Source organism: Geotrypetes seraphini, chromosome 2, assembly GCF_902459505.1.
Source record: "Geotrypetes seraphini chromosome 2, aGeoSer1.1, whole genome shotgun sequence".
In the NCBI taxonomy this organism is placed as follows: domain Eukaryota; kingdom Metazoa; phylum Chordata; class Amphibia; order Gymnophiona; family Dermophiidae; genus Geotrypetes; species Geotrypetes seraphini.
In genome coordinates, this window is record NC_047085.1 from 235,299,851 (window position 1) to 235,324,536 (window position 24,686).

At 43.5% G+C, this 24,686-nt stretch overlaps 1 protein-coding gene across 5 annotated transcripts in view; it reads right to left on the reverse strand.

The window, feature by feature from the left end:
* GRIN2B (glutamate ionotropic receptor NMDA type subunit 2B) overlaps positions 1–24,686 on the reverse strand; it is a 958,742-nt gene that overhangs the window by 88,731 nt on the left and 845,325 nt on the right. For all 5 annotated transcript variants that reach the window (XM_033935222.1, XM_033935224.1, XM_033935223.1 and 2 more), the window contains one exon: positions 6,445–6,616. In XM_033935222.1, the coding sequence (XP_033791113.1) occupies positions 6,445–6,616 (172 nt within the window). The remainder of the gene's footprint in view (positions 1–6,444; positions 6,617–24,686) is intronic.

Below are 24,686 nucleotides of genomic sequence, written 5' to 3' on the forward strand. Positions count from 1 at the left end.
ACATATACTCTCTTTCGCTCTGTTTTGCACATGCACGCACACACCTACACGTGCAACATACCACCTTAGCACTGTGTCCACAGAGTGGCTTTGTAAGGAGGACCACACACAGGGGCAGCACAGGAGCAGGTCATAGGAAGATCCCTCTTGCACAATACGATATGTTTACACTGGTACCTGCCACACTTAGGTGCTCAGACTTCCACCAGTTATATATTTGGTGAAACATAACATAACATAACATTGTGCTTATTGACTGCGTAACCAGAAGTTCAACGCGGTTTACAAAAAGTTATAAAAGTAAACATGTTACATGAAATAAGATGATTCATTAAACAGTCAATGTTATGTGCATTGATACCCAATTGAGACCTGTCTACATTCCCTTATAGATTAGTCTCTTACTATGTGCCCTCCAGATGCCTAGTCTAAGTGCTTTATTATAGAACTAGTCTTTAAGCCTGTTACATTAATGGGTGCTAGAATAGATGTGTCTGTCTGTCTGTCTGTGTTTCTTTATCTCTCTCTCCTTGGCCGCTGTCTGTATCCTTCTGTTTCCCCTCCCCCCACGAGCAAAGCTGTCTGCCCTCAGGACACCCCTCCCCCCAAAGCAGCCCCCTTTCCCTCTCCCTGTCTCTCCATGGCCCCTTCTGTCTTCCCCACCAGAGCAAAGCTATCTGTCCCCAGCACCCCCCCACAAGTAGCCCCCTTTCCCTCTCCCTATCTCTCCATGGCCCCTTCTGTCTCCTCCCAGAGCAAAGCTGTCCCCAGCACACCTCCCCCCAAAGCAGCCCCCTTTCCCTTTCCCTATCCATGGCCCCTTCTGTCTCCCTCCAGCATACCCCTCCCCCCAAAGCAACCCCCTTTCCCTTTCCACCTGGCTCCCGGTATTGATCCCCTTCTTACCCTCCCCTCCATCCCGGCGTCTTCTGGCCTGCTCCTCTTCAAAGCAGCCTGCGATCGTGGTGGCCGGCTTTAGCGAACCTTGCAGGCTGCTCTCCAACTCGGTAGCACATTCCCTCTGACGCGATCCCGTGCGTCAGAGGGACCATGCTACTGAGGTTGGAGAGCGGCCTGCGAGGTTCTTTAAAGCTGGCCACGATCGCAGGCTGCTCTGAAGAGGATCAGCGGCGGCGGCAGTGGCTAGTGAGGTGACACGGCGAGGACGCAGGCAGGCAGCGATTGAGAGGCAGCGGTGAGTGAGGGCGGGCGGTGACGCGCCGAGGACAGGGAGAGAGCACAGTCGTGCGCCTTCAGCCCCCGCATGCGCCGTGAGGTTAGAATGTTGCCACAGAAGCACACCTCACAGGACCACACCGCACGAATTTTCAAGAGCGCATGCGCGCTCTAGCATTTTATTATATAATGATTGCATTATATGTGACTGATCTGTGTAATTTGCCACTAGTTGCTAGCTAGGGAGTGAGGTGGTGAGGAAGAAAACAGTGGCAGAGTTCAAACAAGCGTGGGATGATCAAAGAAGATCTCTAATAAGAAAATAATGGGTATACATTGAAGGAACTAAGGCCAGTACTGGGCAGTCTTGCACGGCCTGTGTCCCGTATATGGACATTCATTTGAGGACGGGCTGGGAGGGTTTCGATGGCTGGGATGGTTAAGATGGGCTGGAGTGAGCTTTGATGAAGACTCCAGTAATGGAACCTTAGCACACTACCAGGCAGGGCTCTGAGTTTCTGGCCCAGAAATATCTAAGAAAAAGGACCGGCGATCCTCTTGCAGGCTGCTCTGGGGATGGGACCGGGAATCTGAGATGGAGGAAGGGAAGGAACGGTGTACCAAATCACGGGCCAAATGTAATACTGTATTTTATTATTCAGCAAAAACTTTGACAGTTCCTAAGCAACTCCTTAGGAATGAATTGAAGGGAAGCTTGACCTGTTGCGCAATATGCAGCCTGTGATATAGTCAACTCATATCAAGTAAAAATGTTACTGCCGGAAATGATTTGGGAGTGTCGGAATGTCGCTTTTCCAGGTCAAAGATGTAGGCCCCATTTTACAAAGTCACGCAACCAGGCGCCATGTGGCAAATGCTCCGGTGCCTATTCAATTCCTATGGTGGTGGAGCATTTACCATACCAATCCACGCTACTGGCTTTAGTATATGAGAGGGTTAATTACTCTGAATGGCACAGTATAATACAATGCAGTGTGGCCTCATATTTTGCAACCGCCAGAACTAGAATTCCCAGTTCATAGTTTATTAAAATTTTGATTACATGCTTATTATTACATTCGAAGTGTTGTACAATAAAAATGTATAAATATAGATAGGGGAACAAACAGATAATAGACAAAATCTTGATACAACAGACAGACTTGAATGGGAAAGGGTAGTGTGAACAAGAGGAAAAGAGGGAGAACTACAATTTGCAAGTAAATAAAACGTAGAAGGATAAAAACAATGGGATATGAAAAGGTAGGGATTAGTTACAGGAGTAAAAGAATAAAAGAAAGGATAACTCAATCGTAGGCATCTTTAAAAAGAAAGCATTTTAAACTACTCTTGAATTTATCCAAGTTTTGTTCTGCTCTAATATATAATGGGAGAGAGTTACAGACTGAGGGAGCGGTGACCAAAAAGATGGAAGCACGACGGGTGCCGATTATTTTTAGTGAGGGGACACTGAGAGTATGTTGAGAGGTGGACCTTATAGTTCGGGGGGGATCGTAGGGTATTAGAAGTCTATCTATGAAAGCGGGGGCATTAGTCTTTTGAGTTTTGAAAGTTAATAAGGCAATTTTATATGTAATTCGGTGCAGAAAGGATAACCAGTGTGCATTCTTTAGCAAAGGAGTGACATGTTAAGAATGAAGCAGCCCTATGATCTCTTTCTGCATGATACGGTACCATCGACTGTATCAAATGGATGGATGTGTTTCGCTGTAGGACTAAAGTTGTTATCTTTTAGGAAGAGGGTTCACTTATTCTTGTACAATATTTTCGTTGGATGACACACAGATCACAAGGGGATATTATCTTTAGACCCAGTGGCGTAGTAAGAGAAGTATGAGGAGGTGGTCTGCCCCGAGCGCAGTTTTCCTAAGGGCACAGCACCCCTCCTCCTATCCACCCCCACTCCTCTCCTTGTCACGTGCACACATGCCCCTTGCCTTCCCCTGTACCTTTTTTAGTTCCCCGGCGTGAGGTTGCTGCCCATGTCGGCATCAACGCTCTTTCTGATGTCACTTCCGGGACCCGTGCCTAGGAAGTTGCATCAAAGGGCGAGCTGACACTGATGTGGGCACGCTGCTCATGCCACAGAAGTTTAAAAAGTACAGGAAAAGGGAAGGGGGTGTGCGCAGGGCAGGGGGGGCAAGAGAGAGGCCACTGTATAGACCATCTAAACTTAGATGGAATAACGCATGCTAAATGCAAATTAAAATAACAGCAGTTGTGCATGCAACCGCTGTTATAGAATACGTCCTAAGTGTGTATTTCTGCAGCTAGCTTTGGGTTAAGCACTTACACTAGCTAAATGTAAGTGTTAATATTCTATAACCCATGCATGTAACTGCCTGACCTGCTCCCGATCCAGATAAGATCCACAAACAGAGGAACACACACTCCATAATCAGCAACAGAAGAAGAAAACAAAAGTGGAGATGACTAAACGAGAGTAGCACAAAGCAGCTTTATTAAATCTTGTTACTTCTTATTGACATGACTTGACACAGGCCTGTGTTTCGGCTAAATAGCCTGCATCAGGAGTCTGAACAAACTCAGCCAATCCAATATCCATGATGTCAGTATAAAAGCAAAATAGATAATACTCAATCCTGACCAAAATCAGCCAATGTATCCACAATTGCTGTGTCGCTCATAAACAAAGATGACCAGCTTTCTGCATAGTATGAAACTACAGTAGAAAGCCGATTATCCGGATGTCCAATTATCCGGATTGCTTCAGGGTTCTCAGTTTATATTTGAGACACCCCCAAAGTACCATTCCTATCACTCTCCCTCCCACTAGTGCTCCTTTTCTGCTTCTTCCGCTGCTGCCAACAGCCCAGCCCAACGTCCCCTGAATCGGGAGACTTTCCCCCACCATCAGCAGGACCCCTGCAAGTTTTTAATAATTGTTAAAAAAAATATATATCTGACAAAAAAAGGCAGCATTCCCCCTCCCTCCCTGAATAGGCACCACCATCCCGCTCCAGGACCCAGAGGAAAGACCCCAGGCCTACCTTGTTTCCCTAGCAGCATGCTGGGGCAGGAGCGAACCTACTCACTCCTACCCCAGCTCTGTCAGCGACAAAAATAGCTGCCGAGACTTCCAGAGGCAGTCTCGCGAGGCTATGAGTAGCCTTTTTTAATGAGTAGCCACTTTTAATTTATTTTTTTCTTCTTAGACCAATAAAATACTCAACCTATGGAAAGCTGGATGCTGATGTTTTAAGACTGTCCATCTTTGTTTATGAGCAATGAAGCTATTGTGGATACACTGGGTGAATTTGGTCAAGATTGAATATTATCTATTTTGCTTTCATACTGACATTGTGGATAGAGAATGACATGGGGACAAATTTTTCACCGTCATCACGGGAACTATTTTCCCATCCTGTCCCGGCGAGTTCTTTTCCTGTCTCATCCCCATTCCTACAAGCTCTGTCCTCATCTGCACAAGCCTCAAACACTTTAAAAATCATAAGTGTTCGAGGCCTGTGTGGTTAAGGCAGAGCTTACGGGAATGAGGCAGGGACAGCACCAAAACTTGTAGGGACGAGACGAGGAAATAGAATTCCTGCGGGACAGGGACAAATGTCATTCTCTAATCATGGATATTGGTTTGGCTGTTTGTTCAGACTCCTGATGTTGGCTAATGTGTCGAGTCACGTCAATAAGAAGTAACAAGATTTAATAAAGCTGTTTTGTGTTACTTTCATTGGGTCATATCCCTGACCCACCGATATCCCCTCTCTCATTTTGCGCCATCACTTTACCACCGCCATGCACACTCGAATATCCATCAACCTTGACCTATAGCAGATTTAAACCGAGTTTTGGAAGATACTGCTTTAAAACACATTGCACAAGTATAAATGATTATTTTCAGTTTACTTTTCACATCAGGACCGACTTTGCCTTTCTTTTCAAGATTACCGTATTTTCACATAGATAACGCGCACCCGTGTAAAACGCGCACAGGGGTATAGCGCGCAAAAAACACAAATTTATGTACATAAATTTTTATATACCGCGCACACCCGTATACCGCGCATGCTGCCCGACTCTCCTTTCGCCCGACCCGACTCTCCTCTGGAGACCCTGACTCTGTTTTCGCCCACCCCGACTCTCCTTTCCTCCTTGAAGTCCTGTCCCTACCCTGAAAGCCTGATGCCCCCCCGACGTCCGATTCACCCCCCCGCAGGACCGCTCGCACCCCCACCCCGAAGGAGCGCTCGCACCCCCACCCCGAAGGACCGCTCGCACCCCCACCCGAAGAACCGCTCGCACCCCCACAGCCTCACCCCCCTCCCCCATGGAGAAGCTGTCTACCTTGTTTCCGGATGCCAGCGAGCCCAGCTGTTTCCTCTGCCGGCGGTCCCGCCCTTTCTCTGAGCCCTGCTGTGCTGCTTTTTCTTCCGGCAGTCCCGCCCTTTCTCTGACATCAGAGAAAGGGCGGGACCGCCTGAAGAGGAAGCAGCGCAGCACAGGGCTCTGAGAAGGGGCAGGACCGCCGGCAGAGGAAGCAGCTGGGCTGGCATCCGGAAACAAGGTAGACAGCTTCTCCATGGGGGAGGGGGGGAGGCTGTGGGGGTGCGAGCGGTCCTTCGGGTGGGGGTGCGAGCGGTCCTTCGGGGTGGGAGTGCGAGCGCTCCTTCCGGGTGATGAATCAGGCGTCGGGGGGGGGGGGAAACTATGTAAAAAAATTTTTGTACAACGCGCTCACACGTATAACGCGCAAGGGTATGCGCGGTTTGTAAAAACCACGTATAACGCGCGCGTTATATGCGAGAAAATACGGTAATCTAATAAATTACATGCATGTATAATTAGTGCACGCTGTCAATGCATACTTTACAGACTTGCCCTGCACGAGTTTATGGGAAAGTCTGTGGAAAAAGTACATCTGATTCTGGCTCAGTATATTAAAACAGAATCATAGAACTGCAGATGTGAGACTTATCAATTATCTCTTGTGGAAGAAGGAAAGCCTCAGATCGTGTGTCCATTTTCACATGCCAGCCCACTGTCCATTCAGCTAATGTGGACAACAATTTCAATCACTAGCCATCCTCTACCACCCTTAATTAATGTGCAAAAATCATGCTGTACAAACTCGCATTGATAACATATAAATTATATCAAAAGTGTAAAAACCACTTATCTTGAACTTGTTTTAAACTCATTCAGTATATTAAAGCCACTTTCACGTGGGACTCTGCCATGGCTTCAAATGTCCTGATGCCATTAGCTTACCTCACCAATCATTCCATTCCATGTGCCATTAATTTTCTTCCCATGCTTCCCATTGGTGACTAGGTAAAGGTTATAGGTGAATTTGACAGTTTTGGCAATCTTCTTCAGGATGTCGATGCAGAAGCCCTTGCAGCATCTCTTGATGTAGTTTCCGCCCTCTTCTGTCTTGTTACTGATTGATCAGAGCAAAGAAAGAGTTAAGACGTTGACAGATCAAGATCTGCTTGTCATCTTGGTTTTATCTCATTTATATCACTGTGCAAATGACAGAAATGGCTGCTGACGCTACATTTCCAAAAGAACATGAAGCAGAGGCAGAACAGAGCATGAACTGTAAGCTAAAATGCAACACTTCATCTTTGCTGGGTCAATATTTAAACTTCACAGTTGGTGTTTTTTTTTTTAAACACCAGCTGCAGCATTTAAACATATACCCAAATATTCAGCACTGGCTGCCTTTAATCTGGATATTGACACTGAATACCCCAGTATATTGGCAGCTTATTTACTGTCTCGAGGCATCCCAATAATTAGCTAAATAGCAGTCCTGAATATCATCATCTTATGGATAATTTGCTGCTCTTCTCAGGCTCCTCCCCTGGCTGTTCTGGCACTATCCAGAGAGTTCCGGGGCTGTCTGCAATGACTTTTAACAACATTACCTAGATCAGGGGTAGGGAACTCCGGTCCTCAAGAGCCGTATTCCAGTCAGGTTTTCAGGATTTCCCCAGTGAATATGCATGAGATCTATTTGCATGCATTGCTTTCAATGCATATTCATTGGGGAAATCCTGAAAACCCGACTGGAATATGGCTCTCGAGGACCGGAGTTCCCTACCCCTGACCTAGGTAATGGAACTGTAGATCACCGATTGGTGAGACAGAAAAGCCCTGTCATGGAATGAGAAGAGAGGGGATGGAGAGAGGAGAATGCAGGAAGGTTTTCTATTCCGCCTTTACCTATTTAGTTCATGGTTGGATTACATTACAAGAGGTTGGATCAGTTACCCAGAAGTTACAATGGACAGTTTGACATGGACGTTCAATAGGGTTGCTAGTACAGGTAGATTGGTACAGTTATTAATAGAGTTAGGTCATAGTTACAAATGCATAGTTACAAGTACAAGTAGGTCATTGTTGGCTATCTGTTTTGTTGCAGGAGTTGCATTAGACCAGTGGCCTCAAACTTGCGGCCCGGGGGCCACATGCAGCCCTCCAGGTACTATTTTGAGGCCGTCGGTATGTTTATCATAATCACAAAAGTAAAATAAAACAATTTCTTGAGCATATGTCTCTTTAGCTATAAATGATGATATTATTATTAAGACTTAGCCAAAAGGAAAGATTTATAAACTATAAAGAGTTTTACCTCATGCAAAACTGTCATTTCTTTAATAAGACATTAACTATTTTTTCTGAGGCCCTCCAAGTACCTACCAAAATGTGGCCCTGCAAATGGTTTGAGTTTGAGACCATTAGACAGTTTAGAAATGGACTTTTAACAATTACCATTTTAGTTACTGAAAGAGTTAAACTGGCTCCCGATTGAAAGCAGGGTGAAATTCAAGATCTTGTTGCTGACACACAAAAACATTCATCTCTCAGAACTGTAATACCTAGCAGACAGACTACATAACCATACACCAGCATATGCCCTGCGCTCGAGCCAAGAACCCCTGCTAGAAATACCCTCCATCAGAGACATCAAATACAAAAGCATTAGGACAAAAATGTTCTCAGTGTCATCTTAATGTACAGGTATGGGGTGGTTTGGGGGTTGGTTCAGTGAGGCTGAGGGGGCATCTGATGGAATGTGGGAGTAGGCATCCATCCTGCCGATTTTTTGTAAAGTGGAGTAGGGAAACGGATGGGAGGGGTCGGTTCATGGGGGGGTGTAAGATTGGTTGGGGGGGGCACAGCAGAAGGAGGGAGTGGACATTCCTCCTGTCAATTTTTATTGAAGTACGGGGAAAGGGGTCCTGCAGGGAGGGCAATTTGGCTAAACGGGGAGAGGGTGTTTGCAGCAGCAGGAGGGAGTGGGCATCCTTTCTGCCTCTAGTTTGGTTCTTGGGGGTGTTGGGGTGGGGAGGGGGAGACCATCAATGGAGAGGGTGGCTCGCATTTTTTTTTTAATGGGACAAATACTGTGCGTGTGTAACACATGCATAACATCTGTGCCATTACCAGTCTCAGTGCAGTCTATGCTGTTTGCCCATTTCTCTTCCTTGCATATGTACACTTCTTATGAAAAATTATTTCTTAGTAAATGCTTTATTTTGGGGAAGAAATGTATCCTGTGTTGCTGGCTTTCTTCTGAACCACCTTCTTTCTGGTATTGGAGGAATCGCCTTCATGAACTCCTGGGTTGGGAGGCCCGTTTGGCCTGTTCTTCTCGACGCCGGAGCAGAGACTTTGTTCACACTTGGACTCCGTATCTGAACATTTTGACTCCTGAGAGTCGTAGCCGTGTTTTGAATAGACTTCACCTCTGAATCTGTGCTTCTATGTGTCTTTGATGTTCCCTGCCTAAGAGTTTTCGGTATCTGTGGGGGGTTGGGGTAGGGAGGGTGGGGGGTTGGGGATTCTTTGCTGTGGGGTGGGGGTGAGGTGGGTCCGGGGAGGGCATAAGAGTCCAGTCCTCCGCGGGTGTTTGTTGAAAATGCATACCATGGTTGTTATGACTATTGTGTTTACTATTGCTTAATAAAAATAGATTTGAACATAAAAAAGAAAAGAAAAAAAGCTCCAACAGCTGAATGGCAGGAGGCTGCTTTGGGGCTTCTCCTGCCACTCAGCTGTTCGGGCTTCCCCAAACTGGCTCTGTGCATGTGTGAGAGCCGGTTTCTAACTGAGCAATTGCCCTCCGCAAAATTCATTTGCATGGACAGCCGTTTGAACATTGAGAAATCAGCCAAAAAATCAGCTCATAGCGATCTGCACAGTCTTAGTGACTGTGTTTTGTGCATCTATCTCTAAGTATCTTTAAACAGAAGAGGAAGGAGTGATACGAGGAAGCTAGAGTGCTGCAGAGAAGATAAAGGGCAGAGGAAGTTGGCAAGGGAAAGTGAATATCCTTTAAAAATGTTAGCCTTTATGTATGGAACGATGCCAGCAGGAGCTCACACAGAGTCCTTGAAGGGTGGAGTTCAGCCCTTGTAAAAAGGACAAGAGAATCTCTAAGAAAACCCAAGCTAAGGAAGTGCTTGAGTGGCGAAAAAGTTTGTGATTCTGAAATGAGGTTCAGGAAGAGAAGAATAACCCCTGTTAAGGGAAGATTACTTGGGGAAAGGGGCCTTGTACTCTACTTAGCACATTCATGTTTGAGCAATTAGTTTAGTGCTGTTTATTATGTACATGTCTTATTCACACTAAGGAACATAGGCCAGGATTCTCAAAAAATCCTTGTTAAAAAGCGACGGTCTGCTAATGCAGCCGTTTTGATAGCGAATTGAAAAAAGTGAGACATTCTCATAAAATTGAGCATGCAAATGAGGTCATTGTACAGCAGTGAAAATTAGCTAAATTTGCATGTGCCCATCGCTGGTGATAGTTGTGGGCACATTACCAGAAAACAACGAATAAAAAACCAAAAACATAACAGCGGGAGAGATGCACAGGGGAGGGTCTAAGGCTCTGATTGGCCCAAGTTGTTTAAGGCCCCTCCCATGGAAGGGGCCTTAAACAATTTGGACCAATCAGAGCCTCAGGCCCCTCCCTGGTGCATCCCAAGATGTACTGGGGAGGAGGAAGGTCCATTTTGGACAACGCAGGTCAGCTGGGAGGAGGAAATCCACATCCCTCGGGCATCTACTTAGCTATGTTTTGTTTAAATGCTCTTAATTGTTTGGAAGGAGTCAATACTGTTTGTAAGAGGAATTTGTGTTTCACTCCTGTGTAAAAAAAAAAAAAGGAAGATTTGTGCTTTTGAACTTTTTTTTTGGGGGGTGGGGAGGAATTGTAGCTGGAGTTGAAAAGCCTGCCTCTAGAAGGGGCAGGGTATAGTACAGAGTGACAAAGCTCCCTCTTTAGGACAGTATTTCCCTGGATGATGCTGGCTCCAATATAGGGAACTGTTGCCCAGGCAGCAGTGTGAACCTGGGAACAGATGCCAGGATGCCCTCCAGCTGTGACATTGGCTTTTAATGAATTTCATTTATCCACACAGCAGCTGCTGCTATCCAGATGTGCTTTTAAATATCAGTCCTGTCCATATACAGTATATGTCAGAGAGAAGAGGTAGGAAGACTATGTCAGAGATATTCCTGTTCAAATAATTTATTGGTTTTATTCAAAAGAAAAAAGTATAAACATAACAGAAACATAAAATACGAAAATGGTAACTGGCATGTTACAGACTAGCTGCATTAAAATCTTCAAATCCTGCATAAATAACCGTATCTTAAACTTTATACAACCAGTCGAAACATGTCAAACTCGTAGCACAAAACCAACGTAAAATATTAGCAGAGATATGTATCTGTTGTAAAGACAGGAAGAAAAAGGAAAGAAAGAAAGAGTTCCCAGTGAGCACCACACAACAACAACCAACCAGGAGTCTTTGGAGAGATGACATAGACAATAGTTTACACTCGTATATATCAGTGGTCTTTACTACAGTAAGACTTAACGGGGTCCCATACTTTGAGAAACGTACTGGTAGAATTATGTTTCTCAGCTATTACACTTCCAAATTTGGTAATGATACAAACGGTGTTCCACCATACAATATATTCCACATTAGATAAATATTTCCAGCAGTGTAAGATATTCTTAATAGCCAAAAACAGTAAAATGTTGAGCAGACGAGCATTATACTGAGACAAAGGATGTAAGAGACCATGATGACCCAATATAATGATCTTAAGATATAAAGAATCTTGTATATTCAAGATGGATGAAACGGTGTTCCAAACCTTAACCCAATATATAGAAAGGTGACAGCAATGATATATTATGTGGGATAATGTTCCTTCAGCTTTCTCACAAGACCAAAAAAGGCTAGAAGTGTCCTTTGAGAATTTAGCTAATTTTTATGGTGTCCAATGAGTTCTATGCAGAAGGAAGTATGTGGACTGCAATACCGCAGCTGATCGTATAGATTTAAACATTCGGGTCTAGACCTTTTGCCAAATATCGTCATCTATCTCTATTTCTAGCTCAGGATGAAATGCACTCATCAGTTGTAATATAGGAGTAAAGAGGCCTGTTTTAGTATTGCATACCATTTAGAAGCAGTGCCCTTTTGAACATTAAGCAATTTAGATTGTGAAAGAAGATCCGGTATAGCTTGTTGTTGGGTCTGGGTAGTTCACATGTATACTGTATCGCAATTGAAGCCATTTGTAGTGTTGGTTAGTCGGAAGACCATATGTTTCTTGTAGTTCCTCAAAAGTCATCCATTTGCGGCGTTTCATCAAATCTCGTAGCATCCAGATTCCACATTTTTGCCACTGCACCCAATCTAAGTCATCATCTTGAATTGTTATTTTTGTTATTATGCCATACAGAGACACTGGAAGAGTCTGACCATTTGTTCTTCATCAAGTTATCCAAATGTTTGAGTACTGTTGCCATGGACCGGTAAATAGTATCAGTATTCAGCTGTGTAGAGATTGATAAATTAAGGGCAAGTTTAGCGATGCCAAACATACTTTTTTCTAGAGTTAACCATGTTGGGGAATCCATTAATTCTTGATTTAGCAACCAAAGTGACCCTTGCCTCATTAAAAAGGCTTGGCGGTAATTAAAGAAATCCGGAAAATGAACTCCTCCTGATAATTTGTCATTTTTCAATTTTTGCAATGCAATTCGAGGTTGACGATTATTCCAAAGAAATTTGCTTAGAGTCTGTTCTATAGTATGATAGTTTTTTTTTTAATGTAGAAGAAAAGGAATCATGCTTAAGTTGTAATTTATCTTTGGTAGAATCATCATTTTGATGGTAGCTAAGTGTCCCCACCAAGTGCTCTTAAGAGGAGACCATCTATGTGACAAATCCTTTATCTTAGATCAAATAAGATCCGTATTTAATTGCTCCATCTCTTCTAAGGTTGGTCCGATAAAAAGGCCCAAATATTTTAATTTGCTGGAATCTCAGATGAAGCCAAAGGAGTCCATAACATGTTTATCTTCAGTACAGTTTATAGGCAATATTTCAGACTTAGATTATTTAGTTTGGAACCTGATACATTTGCATATCGATTTATCACTTGCATAAGTTGTAATATGGAATTTGGTGTGATATAAAATAAAATATCTTCTGCATAAACAGACAGCTTGATTTCCCCTTCTCCATATCTGAAATCATGAATATCAGGGGACTCCCTAATTGCCTCCTTCTAAAGCAAGGTTAAAAAGCAATGGGGATAAAGGACAACCTTGGCAAGTGCCTCTAGTGGGTCTAAATCAGTGGTCTTAAACTCAAATCCTTTGCAGGGCCACATTTTGGATTTGTAGGTATTTGGAGGGCCTCAGAAAAAATAGTTAATATCTTATTAAAGAAACTAGTGTTTTAGCCTGTTTCATTAACGGGTGCTAGAGACTCCTCTTCCTCCTGCCTGGTTCTAGCGCTCGTGCGGGCCACTGGAGCAGAGAGGACGGGGCGGAGGGGGCTGACACCTGGGGCCGGTGGAGAGAAACTAGGTGGCTGGAGGAGCAGCAGCCGCCGCCGCCAATTGCAGCCTCCTCGTAAGCTGCTTGCAAGCTTGGGCGCTAGAGAGACATGCAGGGATTTGTGAGGTTGCAGCTGGAGAGCAGCGAGATGTAATGCTTCCTTGCGCCGTCTTACCTTTGCCTACCTGGATTTGCTTTTTTTTCTTTTAGTTTTCTTTGCCGATCCTTTTGTTTCGTGCATTGTGGATGGCATGGTTTGGAGACGTGTCTTCAGTGAGTGAGGGGGGAGACGTGCCGGGCGTGAAGTGTAAGGGAGCCGGCAAGACCGCAGGGACCGTTGTATGCACGCATGCTTCAAGACCCTCCTCGGCATTCACCTACCTCCTGAAACACCTCACCCTACAGGACAAACTCCGCCTCTCTTTCAGTACTTTACTGTTCACATTTCCTTCTCTGAAAGGATGCAAATTCAAAAGATTATATTACTGATGAATATTGTATTGCACTTTTTGTTAAGTTATGGAAAATCAATAAAGATTTATAATTATAAAAAAAAAACAAATTCAAAAGATTCCTCAACAGGTCACTTTCCTTCCATGCAGGGATCTGGAACAACATCTTAAGCGACCTAATCCTGAAGGCGCCCACATACCACTCTGTCAGAAAAACACTAAAAACCCATTTATTCAACAAATTTATCTGATCCTTCAATTCCGCTCTTCTCTCACCTCTTCTTACTCGACCTGTTCCCACCCTACCATCCTTTTCTCTCAACTGTCTCCCACTCCTTTCCAATCCTTTCTGATCTGATGTAACCTCACTATTCTTACAGCATCTCTTGTTGTATACCGTCTTGAACTGAAAAGGTATGATGGGATATAAATAAAGCTATTATTATTATTAAAAGCTATTAATGATCTTAGGTAAATATTGAATAGTAAAAGAGAGAGGCGAGCCCTGTGGAACTCCACATTCTGGTTGCCAAAGATCAGAAAATTTACCTTCCATACTCTGTATGATCATTTGCATAGAAATTCAGTCAACCATGCCAAGACAGTTCCTGTAATACCTAACTCATTCAGCCTGAAAATCATGACATGGTGAACAAAAGCAGCAGAAATGCCAAACTAAAAGAACCAAATCCTGTTTTTTTTTCTAATCGCTGCAACCAAAGTTAACAAATAGTGTTTCCGTTCTATGGAGAGCATGAAAACCATGCTGGCTAGGTTGCAGGACATTATAATTCATTACATACTTAGTTGTTCACAAACATCAAACTCCAATAGCTTAGCAAATGAAGGAATACTAGCTATAGGTTTTTGACTGTCAACTTTTGTAAGATCTAGAACTGCAGATTTGGGAACAGGAGTAAAAGCAATCTGTGATATATCCTCAGGGTAGTGCCAAGCTAACCAAGACAGATCATGGATCACGGATCACGCAGGTAAGAGTGTGCATGCGCGCTTAGCGTTTTATTATAATAGATGACAATTTTGCATGAGGTAAAACTCTTTGTAGTTTATAAATCTTTCTTTTTGGCTAAGTCTTAATTATAATATTGTCCTTTATAGCTAAAGAGACATATAATCAAGAAACTGTTTTCAGCATCGAGGCTGATTAGTCCGAGCTTCTGAGATGACACTTGAGTGGCCGCAATGATATTTAAAAGCGTATGAGAGTTTCCAAGTTTATTTAAAATTTTGTAGCCTGCCCTAGGGAGAACCTTCTGGGCGGCTTACAATCTAAAACATAATAAAATAACAATATAATGTACAAAAATGACCCATACGCAATACATAAAATGAGGGTTCAAAGGGAGAAATACAGTAAATTATACACAATGTACAAGAAGCAAATAATTGGAAAGGAAGATCTAGAACAAGGACTCATGATATAATGCTAAAAGGGATAGATTCAAGAGTGACACAAGGAAATATTTCTTCAAAAAATAGTCAATGGATGGAACACTGTACTGGAATACAGTAAAGTACTGGTCAAGCATACAGGAGGAAAGATAGGATAAAAAAGGAAAAGAGGATAGAGAACTTGAATTACCTCAAGTTCAGTCTCGGAACTTTCTCCACCGGATACAAACTTGGGGCTCCTTTTACAAAGCCGCGCTAAGGCCATAACGCACGGAATAGCGCGCGCTAAATTGTCGCACGCACTAGCCGCTACCGCCTCCTTTTGAGCAAGCGGTAGATTTTCAGCAAGCGCGCGCTAATCCGGTGCGTGCGTTAAAAATGCTAGCGCACCTTTGTAAAAGGAGCCCTTGGTATTTCACAATCTTGTTCAAAGCACTCGTATCATCTTTTGGAACTATACTTAAGGCAGCCTTTAGACACAAACGAAAACTAGCCAAAAAAAAATAAATAAAAAAATTATATATATATATATATATATATATACACACAGACACACACATACACTTCTCCCTCGTTATTCGCGGAGGATACGGGCAGACTGTGAATGGCGAAAAACCGCGATTATCCGGCTCTGACCCACCCCCACCTCCCTGCTGCCTTCCCGGCCTTACCTGGTGGTCTAGAGGGCTTTCGGGGCGGGAGCAATCTTCCTACGCTCCTGCCCCTTGCAGATCGCCATGAGGAAATGGCTGCTGTGAGTTCCCGTAGTGTCTCGAGACTACGTCGGGAACTCCCAACAGCCATTTCCTCATGGCGATCTGCACGGGGCAGGAGCGTAGGAAGATCACTCCCGCCCCGAAAGCCCTCTAGACCACCAGGTAAGGCCGGGAAGGCGGCAGGGAGGTAATAAAAATATGTTTTTTTAAATTTTCCCCCTCCCCAGAAAAAAATCGTGATTATGTGAAATTGCGAGTGCAGAAACCGCGAATGGGGAGGGGGAAGTGTATATACAAAATGAGACCCTAAAATAGTACAAATGGAATAAAAAATCCCCATCAAACTTACCTTTCCTGAAGGCTCTTTTTTAATGTGGGGGTTTTTTAAAACCCTTTTTTAATGCTTTTTTTCAAGTTTTGAAGTATCCCTCTTTTCAGGTGTGAGTCAATCTCATGAGGAGGTTTATAATGCTTTAAAAGAAGCAGGATGGCTGTTGTAGAAATACTTTTCTGTTTTCTGGCAGGTTATTTTGCTGTGCAGCCTTCAGGAAAGATGCATTTTACGGCTTTTATTCAATTTGTGCTGTTTTAGAGTCCCTTACTATATATTTTTGGCTAGCTTACATTTCTGTCTTAAGTCTGCCTTTGGTGCAATTATTTTTAAATGTTTGTGCCTCTAGCTGGGTTCAAAACCCCTGGAGTTTTACTAGCCCTTTAACAGCCGCAGCAATAAAGTAGCATTTAAGTTTGATGTTTTAGGTGCCAGTTATTCAGAGCTAAGTGATTGTGCCTTAAGCTTCTAAAAGTTAATTGAGTTGGTACTAATGGCATGTTTTTTATGGTTTTTGCTTTCAGTTTTCATTGGTGGTGATACAAGACCATCCTGCAATGCAAGTACACTTATTTATGATTATTGCATTATTTAATTTTATTTCTGTGGTTTATTTGTCTAGCTTTTGACAATGCTTTTTAGTTTTTATGGTATGTTTTCTCAGTGTGTGCAAATAAGGCCTTGTAATTTGGTCTTATATGGTATTTAGAACTGATATTTAAATTAGCATGGGGTGGTTTTTTTTTATTTTTCCTTAGGCTCTGTCACACTTAGGTGACCTTGGTGGCTGCCTGTTATTTTATGTTTTCATTTACATAGGCTCTGAAGCAGGTGGTTTGCTGAAACATGTCAGGTATTTTATTATTTTTTAAATATTATTTATAATAGTACAGTAAAACCTTGGTTTGCGAGCATAATTCATTCCAGGAGCAAGCTTGTAATCCAAAGTACTCGTATATCAATGCAAGTTTCCCCACAGGAAATAATGGAAACTCAGACGATTTATTCCACAACCCAAAAACTTTAATTCAAAATACTATACGTACTTGTATTGCAAGACCTCGCTCATTTAGAACAGTCACTACACTCCCACAGCGTCAGAGACAGAAGAACCATTGGCTCAGTTGTGATGATGTGACGCGTGTATACTATATGTACTTGTATTGCAAGACTTTGCTTGTTTAGAACAGTCACTACACTCTTGCAGTATCAAAGAGAGAAGAACCATCGACTCAGTTTGATGTGTGTATACTATAAGTACTTGTATTGCAAGACATTGCTTGAATATCAAGTTAAAATTTAATAAAATGTTTTGTTTGTCTTGCAAAACACTTGCAAACCAAGTTACTTGCAATCTAAGGTTTTACTATATATGAATAATTCTGTTTACGATCAACCTTATAAGCAGCATTATTCTATAATCCTGGAAGCAATGGGCCATAAAGCCATGGCATGATGCTCTGAGACACTTCTTAAAGGAGTTGAACAAAGAGATATTGAGCTCCTTCAGATTCTCCCCCAAACACCCCCCCCTCCTGAAGATGCCCCCCAAATATGTTCTCCCCATCTGTATGGCCTATCCTCTAATTCAAGCCCCTCTACTTGGAAGCCCTGCCAATGAAAGACCCCCTACCTCCCCCCCCCCCGTGGAAGGTCCCCTGATCCAGAAACCCCCTAATTCAAGACCCCTATAACTGAAGCCCCCATTTCAGCCAATAGCCCCTCTCCCTTAGCCAGCCTTAGCTGAATATGAAGACTACTGGCTGATTAGGGAAGGCTTCAGAGTGGAAGGGCTTCCAGATATGACATGGGAGGATCTGATTGGAGGGGTGCTAGCAGGGATCTCAATGCCCCTTTGGCTGGTTACTTTAAGAAATGCTTGAGAGCACTGGCCACAGCTTTGTGGCTTGATGTGCCCAGGTTGGCAGTATAACACCAGTTTTTTGCTGGTGGTATTTTTCCAGGAAAAACATAGACATGCTATTGAATTTACCGTACATATTAATGATCTGTTCTATATGCATTTGCATCTCATTAGTATGTATCTCACAATATCTAAAAATGCCATGCATTATGGTAATATAACTTATATTAGTGTCCTTTAATATGTGTTCTGTTGAGGATATACAGTAGTCTATACTTGAATTGTTGATTCCCATTTCTTGCGAACTCCTCCCCTTCTTCATGGCGCACAGCACCACCATCAGTTCATTCCTTCTGCAAGCAAACTCAGAAGGTGGGTTTTGCTCTGCTTTGTTTTTATCATTATTGTTTACATTTTTTCTGCTGGATTTTTGAAGTTCTTCATGGCTTCGGTGCTCGGAGTCCCCTGTTCGGGCATAGTCCACCGGGGAAAGGATACAGTCCCACAAGGGAGGACTGCTGCTCCCAGGACAATCTCTCTCAGAGTTCTTGCAGAGCCAGCCTGCTTTGGATCCTTTCAGGAGCTTGGGGTCCATCCCCCCTGGAAGTGGCTCGCTTGCTGATTTTTTCAGAGGCTTGAGCACAGGCTGTGTGGCCCCTGTGTAAGAACTCTAAGGGTATCAGGGAGCTGGCTGAATAATTTCTCCCCTTGTCACTGTATGAGGAATCACAGGGGTGGGAGTCTGTGGACATAGTCCATTCGGCCGGCAGCCAGATTTCCTTCGACTGCTGAGGATCTGAGCATTATGTGCACCCTCTCCAACACTCCCTTCTGTCTCCATAACATTACTCCCTGCAGATGCAGCTTTTCTGGATGACGGAGGTGAAGCACAGCCTGCTTTGGTGGCTCCAAGGGGAGAACTTTGCAAGGGGCATGACACTCCAAATTGAAGCACAGGTGAATGACCAATGCCAGCCTCAGCATCTGCTGTGATCGCCCTCTCAAGGGCAAGTAGTCCCCATCAGAGAGCAAGTGGTCCAGCAACCATCTGGAACTGAGAGTAACTTCGGTTGGCTTTGCTACAAGTATAGTTTTTCCTGTCAGGAAAGCAATCAGGGTATTTTCGGATAATGCCACAGTGGTGGCTTACGTAAACAGACAGGGCCCAGAAGCATGGCCCTCTTCTTGGAGGCTTGGATACTTTTCCAGTGGGCAGAACTTCACTTGCAGGCCATTTCAGTGGCCCAAGTGGCAGGAATAGAGAACATCCAAGATGACTTTCTCAGCTGGCAGACCCTGAATCCTGGAGAGTAGTCTCTGTCTCAAAAGGTGTTTTCCCTCATAGTCCAAACTTGGGGCAAACCGGACATGGTTCTCTTGGCCACAGCCAAAAATGTGAAAGCAGTCTGCTTCTACAATCCCAGAGTCAAGCAGTGTAATCACAGGGCTGGATGCCCTGGTCCTACATTGGCCCACAGATCTGCTTCTCTATGTGTTTCTGCCGTGTGCCATGGTGGATCAGATCATCTGCAGGATAGCCACCCATTGAGGTCTGGTGATCTTGGTGATGCTGGGCTGGCCCCGGAGACCTTGGTATACGGACCTGGTGCATCTGCAGAGAGGCAGACCCCTGAAGTTCCTGTTTATACGGGGCTTCTCAGTCAAGGCCTGGTTCTGATGGAGAAGCCAGAATGCTTTGGTTTTACAGCACGTCTCTTGAGTACGTGGCCTTGATTCAGAAGGGTTATTCAGAAGTTGTAGTTATGATTCTCCTTTGGGCCAAGAAGCCTGCAGTGGTTGCAGCTTATGCTAAGACCTGGTGTGCCAAGGAGCAGGTGGAACCAGAGAGAGCTCCTGCGCAAGTGATCCTTGCCTTCCTGCAAGCTGGCCTCGAAAAGGGACTTGTGATTTCATACGTCAAAGTGCAGCTAGCCAGTATCTCATGCTTTCAGGCTCAGACTGGCCTTCGACAACTGGCTTCTAACCGTGAAGTCACTCAGTTTTTGATGGGGCTCTCAGGCTGAGACCCCCATTGCACAGACTGTTCCCGTCTTGGGATCTCATTTAAGGGCCTGGTCTGTGCTCCCTACAAGCCTCTTTTGAAAGCTACCCTACTACAAGGAGCTCCATTGGCTTCCATTCGAGGCTCGTGTGATGTTCAGACTAGGAACACTCTGTTATAAAACCTTATATGATCAAGCAGAGTATGTGTTAGAATTATTTACTTTATTCACATCAAACCATCCACTACATTATACTACTTTATTTGTTTTTCCCCAGTTCGAAGTTGTGTGTATAAGAAGTTCCAGCAACGCCTATTTGCTTTCCAGGCAGCTAGTTGGGATAAGGAGTTGCGTTCTCTGTTTAGATCTTGTTCTTATATACATTACAGAAAGTTACTGAAATCATTTTTGTTTGTAAAATTTCTAGAGAATTGAATTGATTGATGTTTACTCTGTTGTTCGCTGGGAATGTCCAGTTTTCTGTTTTGTGAACCGCATCGATCTGCGAGGTTTTGCGATCTAGAAATAATAATAATTATAGCTTTATTTATATCCTGTCATACCTTTTCAGTTTAAGATGGTGTACAACAAGAAGTGCTGCAAGGACATCAAGGTAACATCAGTTAGATTTGGGAAGGGGTAGATGGACCATTTTGAAACAGGCCAAAATTAGCTAGGGGGGGACATGTGAGATGAGGTAGGTGTAGAGCCGAATTGAAGGGTCAAGTAAATTTGTTGATAAAAGTGGGTTTTTAAAGATTTCCAGAATGAGTGGCAAGTTAGTGAGTTCAGGATTAAGTCACTTAAGGTGTTGTTGCAGATCCCTGCTTGAAAGGAGAGTGTCCTGTTGAGAAATCTTTTGAATTTGCATCCTCTGGGAGAAGGAAATGTGAACAGAACTGTTCTGCAAGACAAGCGGAGTTTGTCCTGTAAGGTGAGGTGTTTCAGGAGGTAGGTGAGAGCAGTGCCGGAAAGGGTCTTGAAGCAGAGGCAACTGAATTTGAAGATTATTCTGGCTTCGATGGGTAGCCAGTGAAGTTTCTTGTAATAAGGGGTGATGTGGTCAGATTTTTTCAAGCCGAAGATTAGTCACACGGCTGTTCTGGATTAGTCACACAGTGTTCTGGATAAGTCTCAGTTTTTTAATGTTGTTTTTTTTTGTGAGCTCCTAGGTAAATTATGTTGCAGTAGTCCAGTGAGCTTAGGACCAGAGACTGGACCAACAGTCTGAATGATGCAAAATTGAAGTATGGTTTTAGCATGCGTAGTTTCCAATGTAAGTGGAAGCATTTTTTAATTAGGATGTTGGTGTGGGCATTGAGTGTCAGTTGATGGTCTATGGTCACTCCTAGGATTTTTATGGTGGGGTTAATTGGGAAGTTTCTTCCATTTAGGTTGATAGACGATTCGGTTGGCTTGTTGGTTGTGGAGGCCATAAATATCTTGGTCTTTTCTGGGTTTAGCTTTAGTTTGGAGTTTGTTGACCATTTTTCTACTTGGTTGATGATAGATGAGATGAAGTGTCTGGTTTCGGTTGACAGTGTAGAGATGGGGGACGATGATTGTGATGTCATCTGCGTAGATGTGTGATTGGAGGTTAAGATTGGATAGTTCCTGCCCTAGGGAGAACATGCATAGGTTAAATAGGGTGGGGGATAACAGGGAGCCTTGGGCGACACCACAGGGGTTGGTCCAGGCCTGGGAGTAGGTTTTCTCGCTGGTGACTTGGTAGGATTGTTTTTTTAGGAAGCCTTTAAATCAGTTGAGGACTGACTCGGGACCTCTACTCTCATATCTAAGATAAAGAGCAGATGTGTTCAGGACGTGACCCGCAATGCCTATGGCATCTAGACGGCTTAGAAGGATGTCATGGTCCACCAGGTCGAAGGCGCTGCTAAGGTCAAATTGGAGTATTAGTGCGTTTTCCCCTGAGCTGAGTAGCTATACGATGTGATCTATGATGGAGGCTAAGATTGTTTCAGTGCTGTGGTGAGATCGGAATCCTGATTGGTATTCGTGAAGGATTGAGAATTTAGGTAGTTCATGAGGGCATCATTAATCAGACCTTCCATCAGTTTGGTGAAGAAGGGGATGTTGGCTACTGGTCTGTAGTTGGATGTTGTAGATATGGGGTCATTATGGTTCTTTATAATGGGCGAGATGGGGATATGGTTCAAATAGGTTGGGAAATTGCCGTTTGCCATTAGATGAGAGATCCAGTTAAAGAGCATAGAATTGAAGGGGGCGGGGGCTGCTCATGATGGTGGGTGGGCAGTTGTCTAGGTGGCAGAAGGTTTTGGCGTATTTATTATAGAGCTTGAGAAATAGGAACCAGTTAAGGGGTTCAAAGTGGCTACAGGTCATGTCTACCAGGACTGAGTCAGAGTATGTGGGTGTGGTTGTTGGGGTGGAGCTGGACGGTGAATTTTGGAAGAAGGCTCTGAGATTGAGGACTTTTGACTTGAAGTATAGTGCGAAGTTCTTAGTGGTTGGTAGTTGTGTGGAGGAGGATCTTTTGTGGTGATCAATTTCAAGAAGTGAGTTGATTAATCTGAAGAATTCTTTGCTGTTGGTTGTGGGGGATCCTATTTTGTTAGAGTAGAAGGCCCCTTCTTTTTTCCTTGGTGATTCTTTTGTAACGTAGACTTTACAGTCAAGACAGTGTTTTTAGTTGCCTTAGTCAGCAAGAAGGATCTTAGAATTACAGGCTTTCTCCTGCAGTGAACCATTTCTCCGTTTCACAGTCGGGTGTTTCTCGGCACACAGTTCCTTTCTTCCAAAGGTGGTTTTTGCCTTCCATGTCAATCAGGAAATCTGTTTACCCGCCTTTCAGCTTATGGGTTCTGCCAAACAGGACAAACTTTTGTGCAAGCTGAATGTGTGCAGGGTCCTGCTCATTTACCTACAGCGGACTAATGAGCTCCAGGTTTCTGACCAGTCACTCAAGACGGGGCAGGCTGGCCTCCAAGACAACCATTGCCAGATAGATCCACAAGGTGATCTCCTCTTCCTACATTTCCACCAGAAAACAGTTGCCTCTTTCCCTAGCAGCACATTCCACCAGAGATGTGGCAACCTCCCGGATGAAATCCCAGGCCATTTCTCCTGATGAAATCTACAGAGCTGCTATTTGGGCTACTCTTCAGATTTTCACAAAATTCTACAAAGCAGATTTGGCGGCTTGAGATGATGCCACCTACGGTTCCTTGGAACTGGGGTCAGGCTCATTTGTCCCTCCCTAGACGTATGGTACTGCTTTAGTATGTCAGCTCAAGTATGGACTCCTGTGTATCCACAACAAATTAGGTTCTTACCTCGGTAACCTGGGTTCTGCTAAAATACACAGGAATCCATACTTCTCTCCATCTATGGACTTGTTTTGATTCACCTGATTTCTGCCTTGGACATTGGCATTGTCTGACTCTGGACCTCTACTCTCATACCTAAGATAAAGAACAGATGTGTTCAGGTATTGGGGGTTTCCTTTTCTCTCGCCTCTTGGGAGGGTCCCATATCTCCTGCTTGTTATCGTTAGCAGTTTGGATCTGAGTTATTCCTGCAAGTGTTTGTTCTTTGTTTATTTGTTAAATATTTATTTATAATTGTTCTATTTTCCAAGTTTCAGAGTAGAACAGAATGTGTTCTTGCTGAGGAAGTTCCCCGCACCTCTCCTTCTCTTTTCTTGTTTCAGTGAAGTTCAATTGTTTTGGTACCAATTGAGGGGGTGGGGTGGGGGTGCTGTGCTCCACTGCAGAAGGGGAGAAGTTCTCAAGTTCTTAAAGGGATATCCTTCTGCAGTTCATGGGAAATGGGAATCAACAGCTCAAGTATAGATTCCTATGTATCCTAAAAGAACCCAGATTACTGAGGTAAGAACCTAATCTGTTGTTAATTGGTAAATAACAAAACACACCTGCATAATTATCACCCTCAGTCAGCTGTCAACAGTTGATGTTTGTATTGTATTTTACTCGTAAGATTGATTTTATTTAATATATATTATTTATGATCAAAAGACTTTATACGTAGCTAGTATTAACTATTGTATTTTTAAATGTTATTTGTATTCCCTTGCAAGGAATTTTTCTCTTTTGGTTCTGGCCTTCCAACTATTTGTCACAGTCTAGTATTGCAATGTTTCCTGACCTTCTCCTGGAGTGCCATAGAGGTCTGTACTTATTTATAAATGATCTGGAAATTGGAACGAGGAGTGAGGTGATTAAATTTGCAGATGACACTAAACTGTTCAAAGTTGTTAAAAAACATGTGGATTGTGAAAAATTGAAGGCGGACTTTAGGAAATTGGAAGACTGGGCGTTCAAATGGCAGATTAAATTTAATGTGGACAAATGCAAAGTGATGCACATTGGGAAGAATAGCCTGAATCACAGTTACCGGATGCTAGGGTCCATATTGAAGTCCATATTGGATACTAATCCCATATAGGGTCCATATTGGGTACTAATCCCTTTTCTTGGGATTAGTACCCAAGAAAAGGATCTGGGCATCATCGTAGACAATCCGATGAAATCTTCCGCCCAATGTGCGGCGGTGGCCAAAAAAGCAAATAGGATGCTAGGAATTATTAAAAAAAGGGATATTATAATGTTATAATAAGAATATTATAATGCCCCTGTATCGCTCCATGGTGCGACCTCATCTGGAGTATTGCATTCAATTCTGGTCTTCTTATCTCAAGAAAGATAGTGGCACTAGAAAGGTTCAAAGAAGAGCGACCAAGATGGTAAAGGGGATGTAATGCCTCTCGTATGGGGAAAGACTAAAATGATTAGGGCTCTTCAGCTTGGAAAAGAGACGGCTGAGGAAAGATATGATTGAAGTCTACAAAAT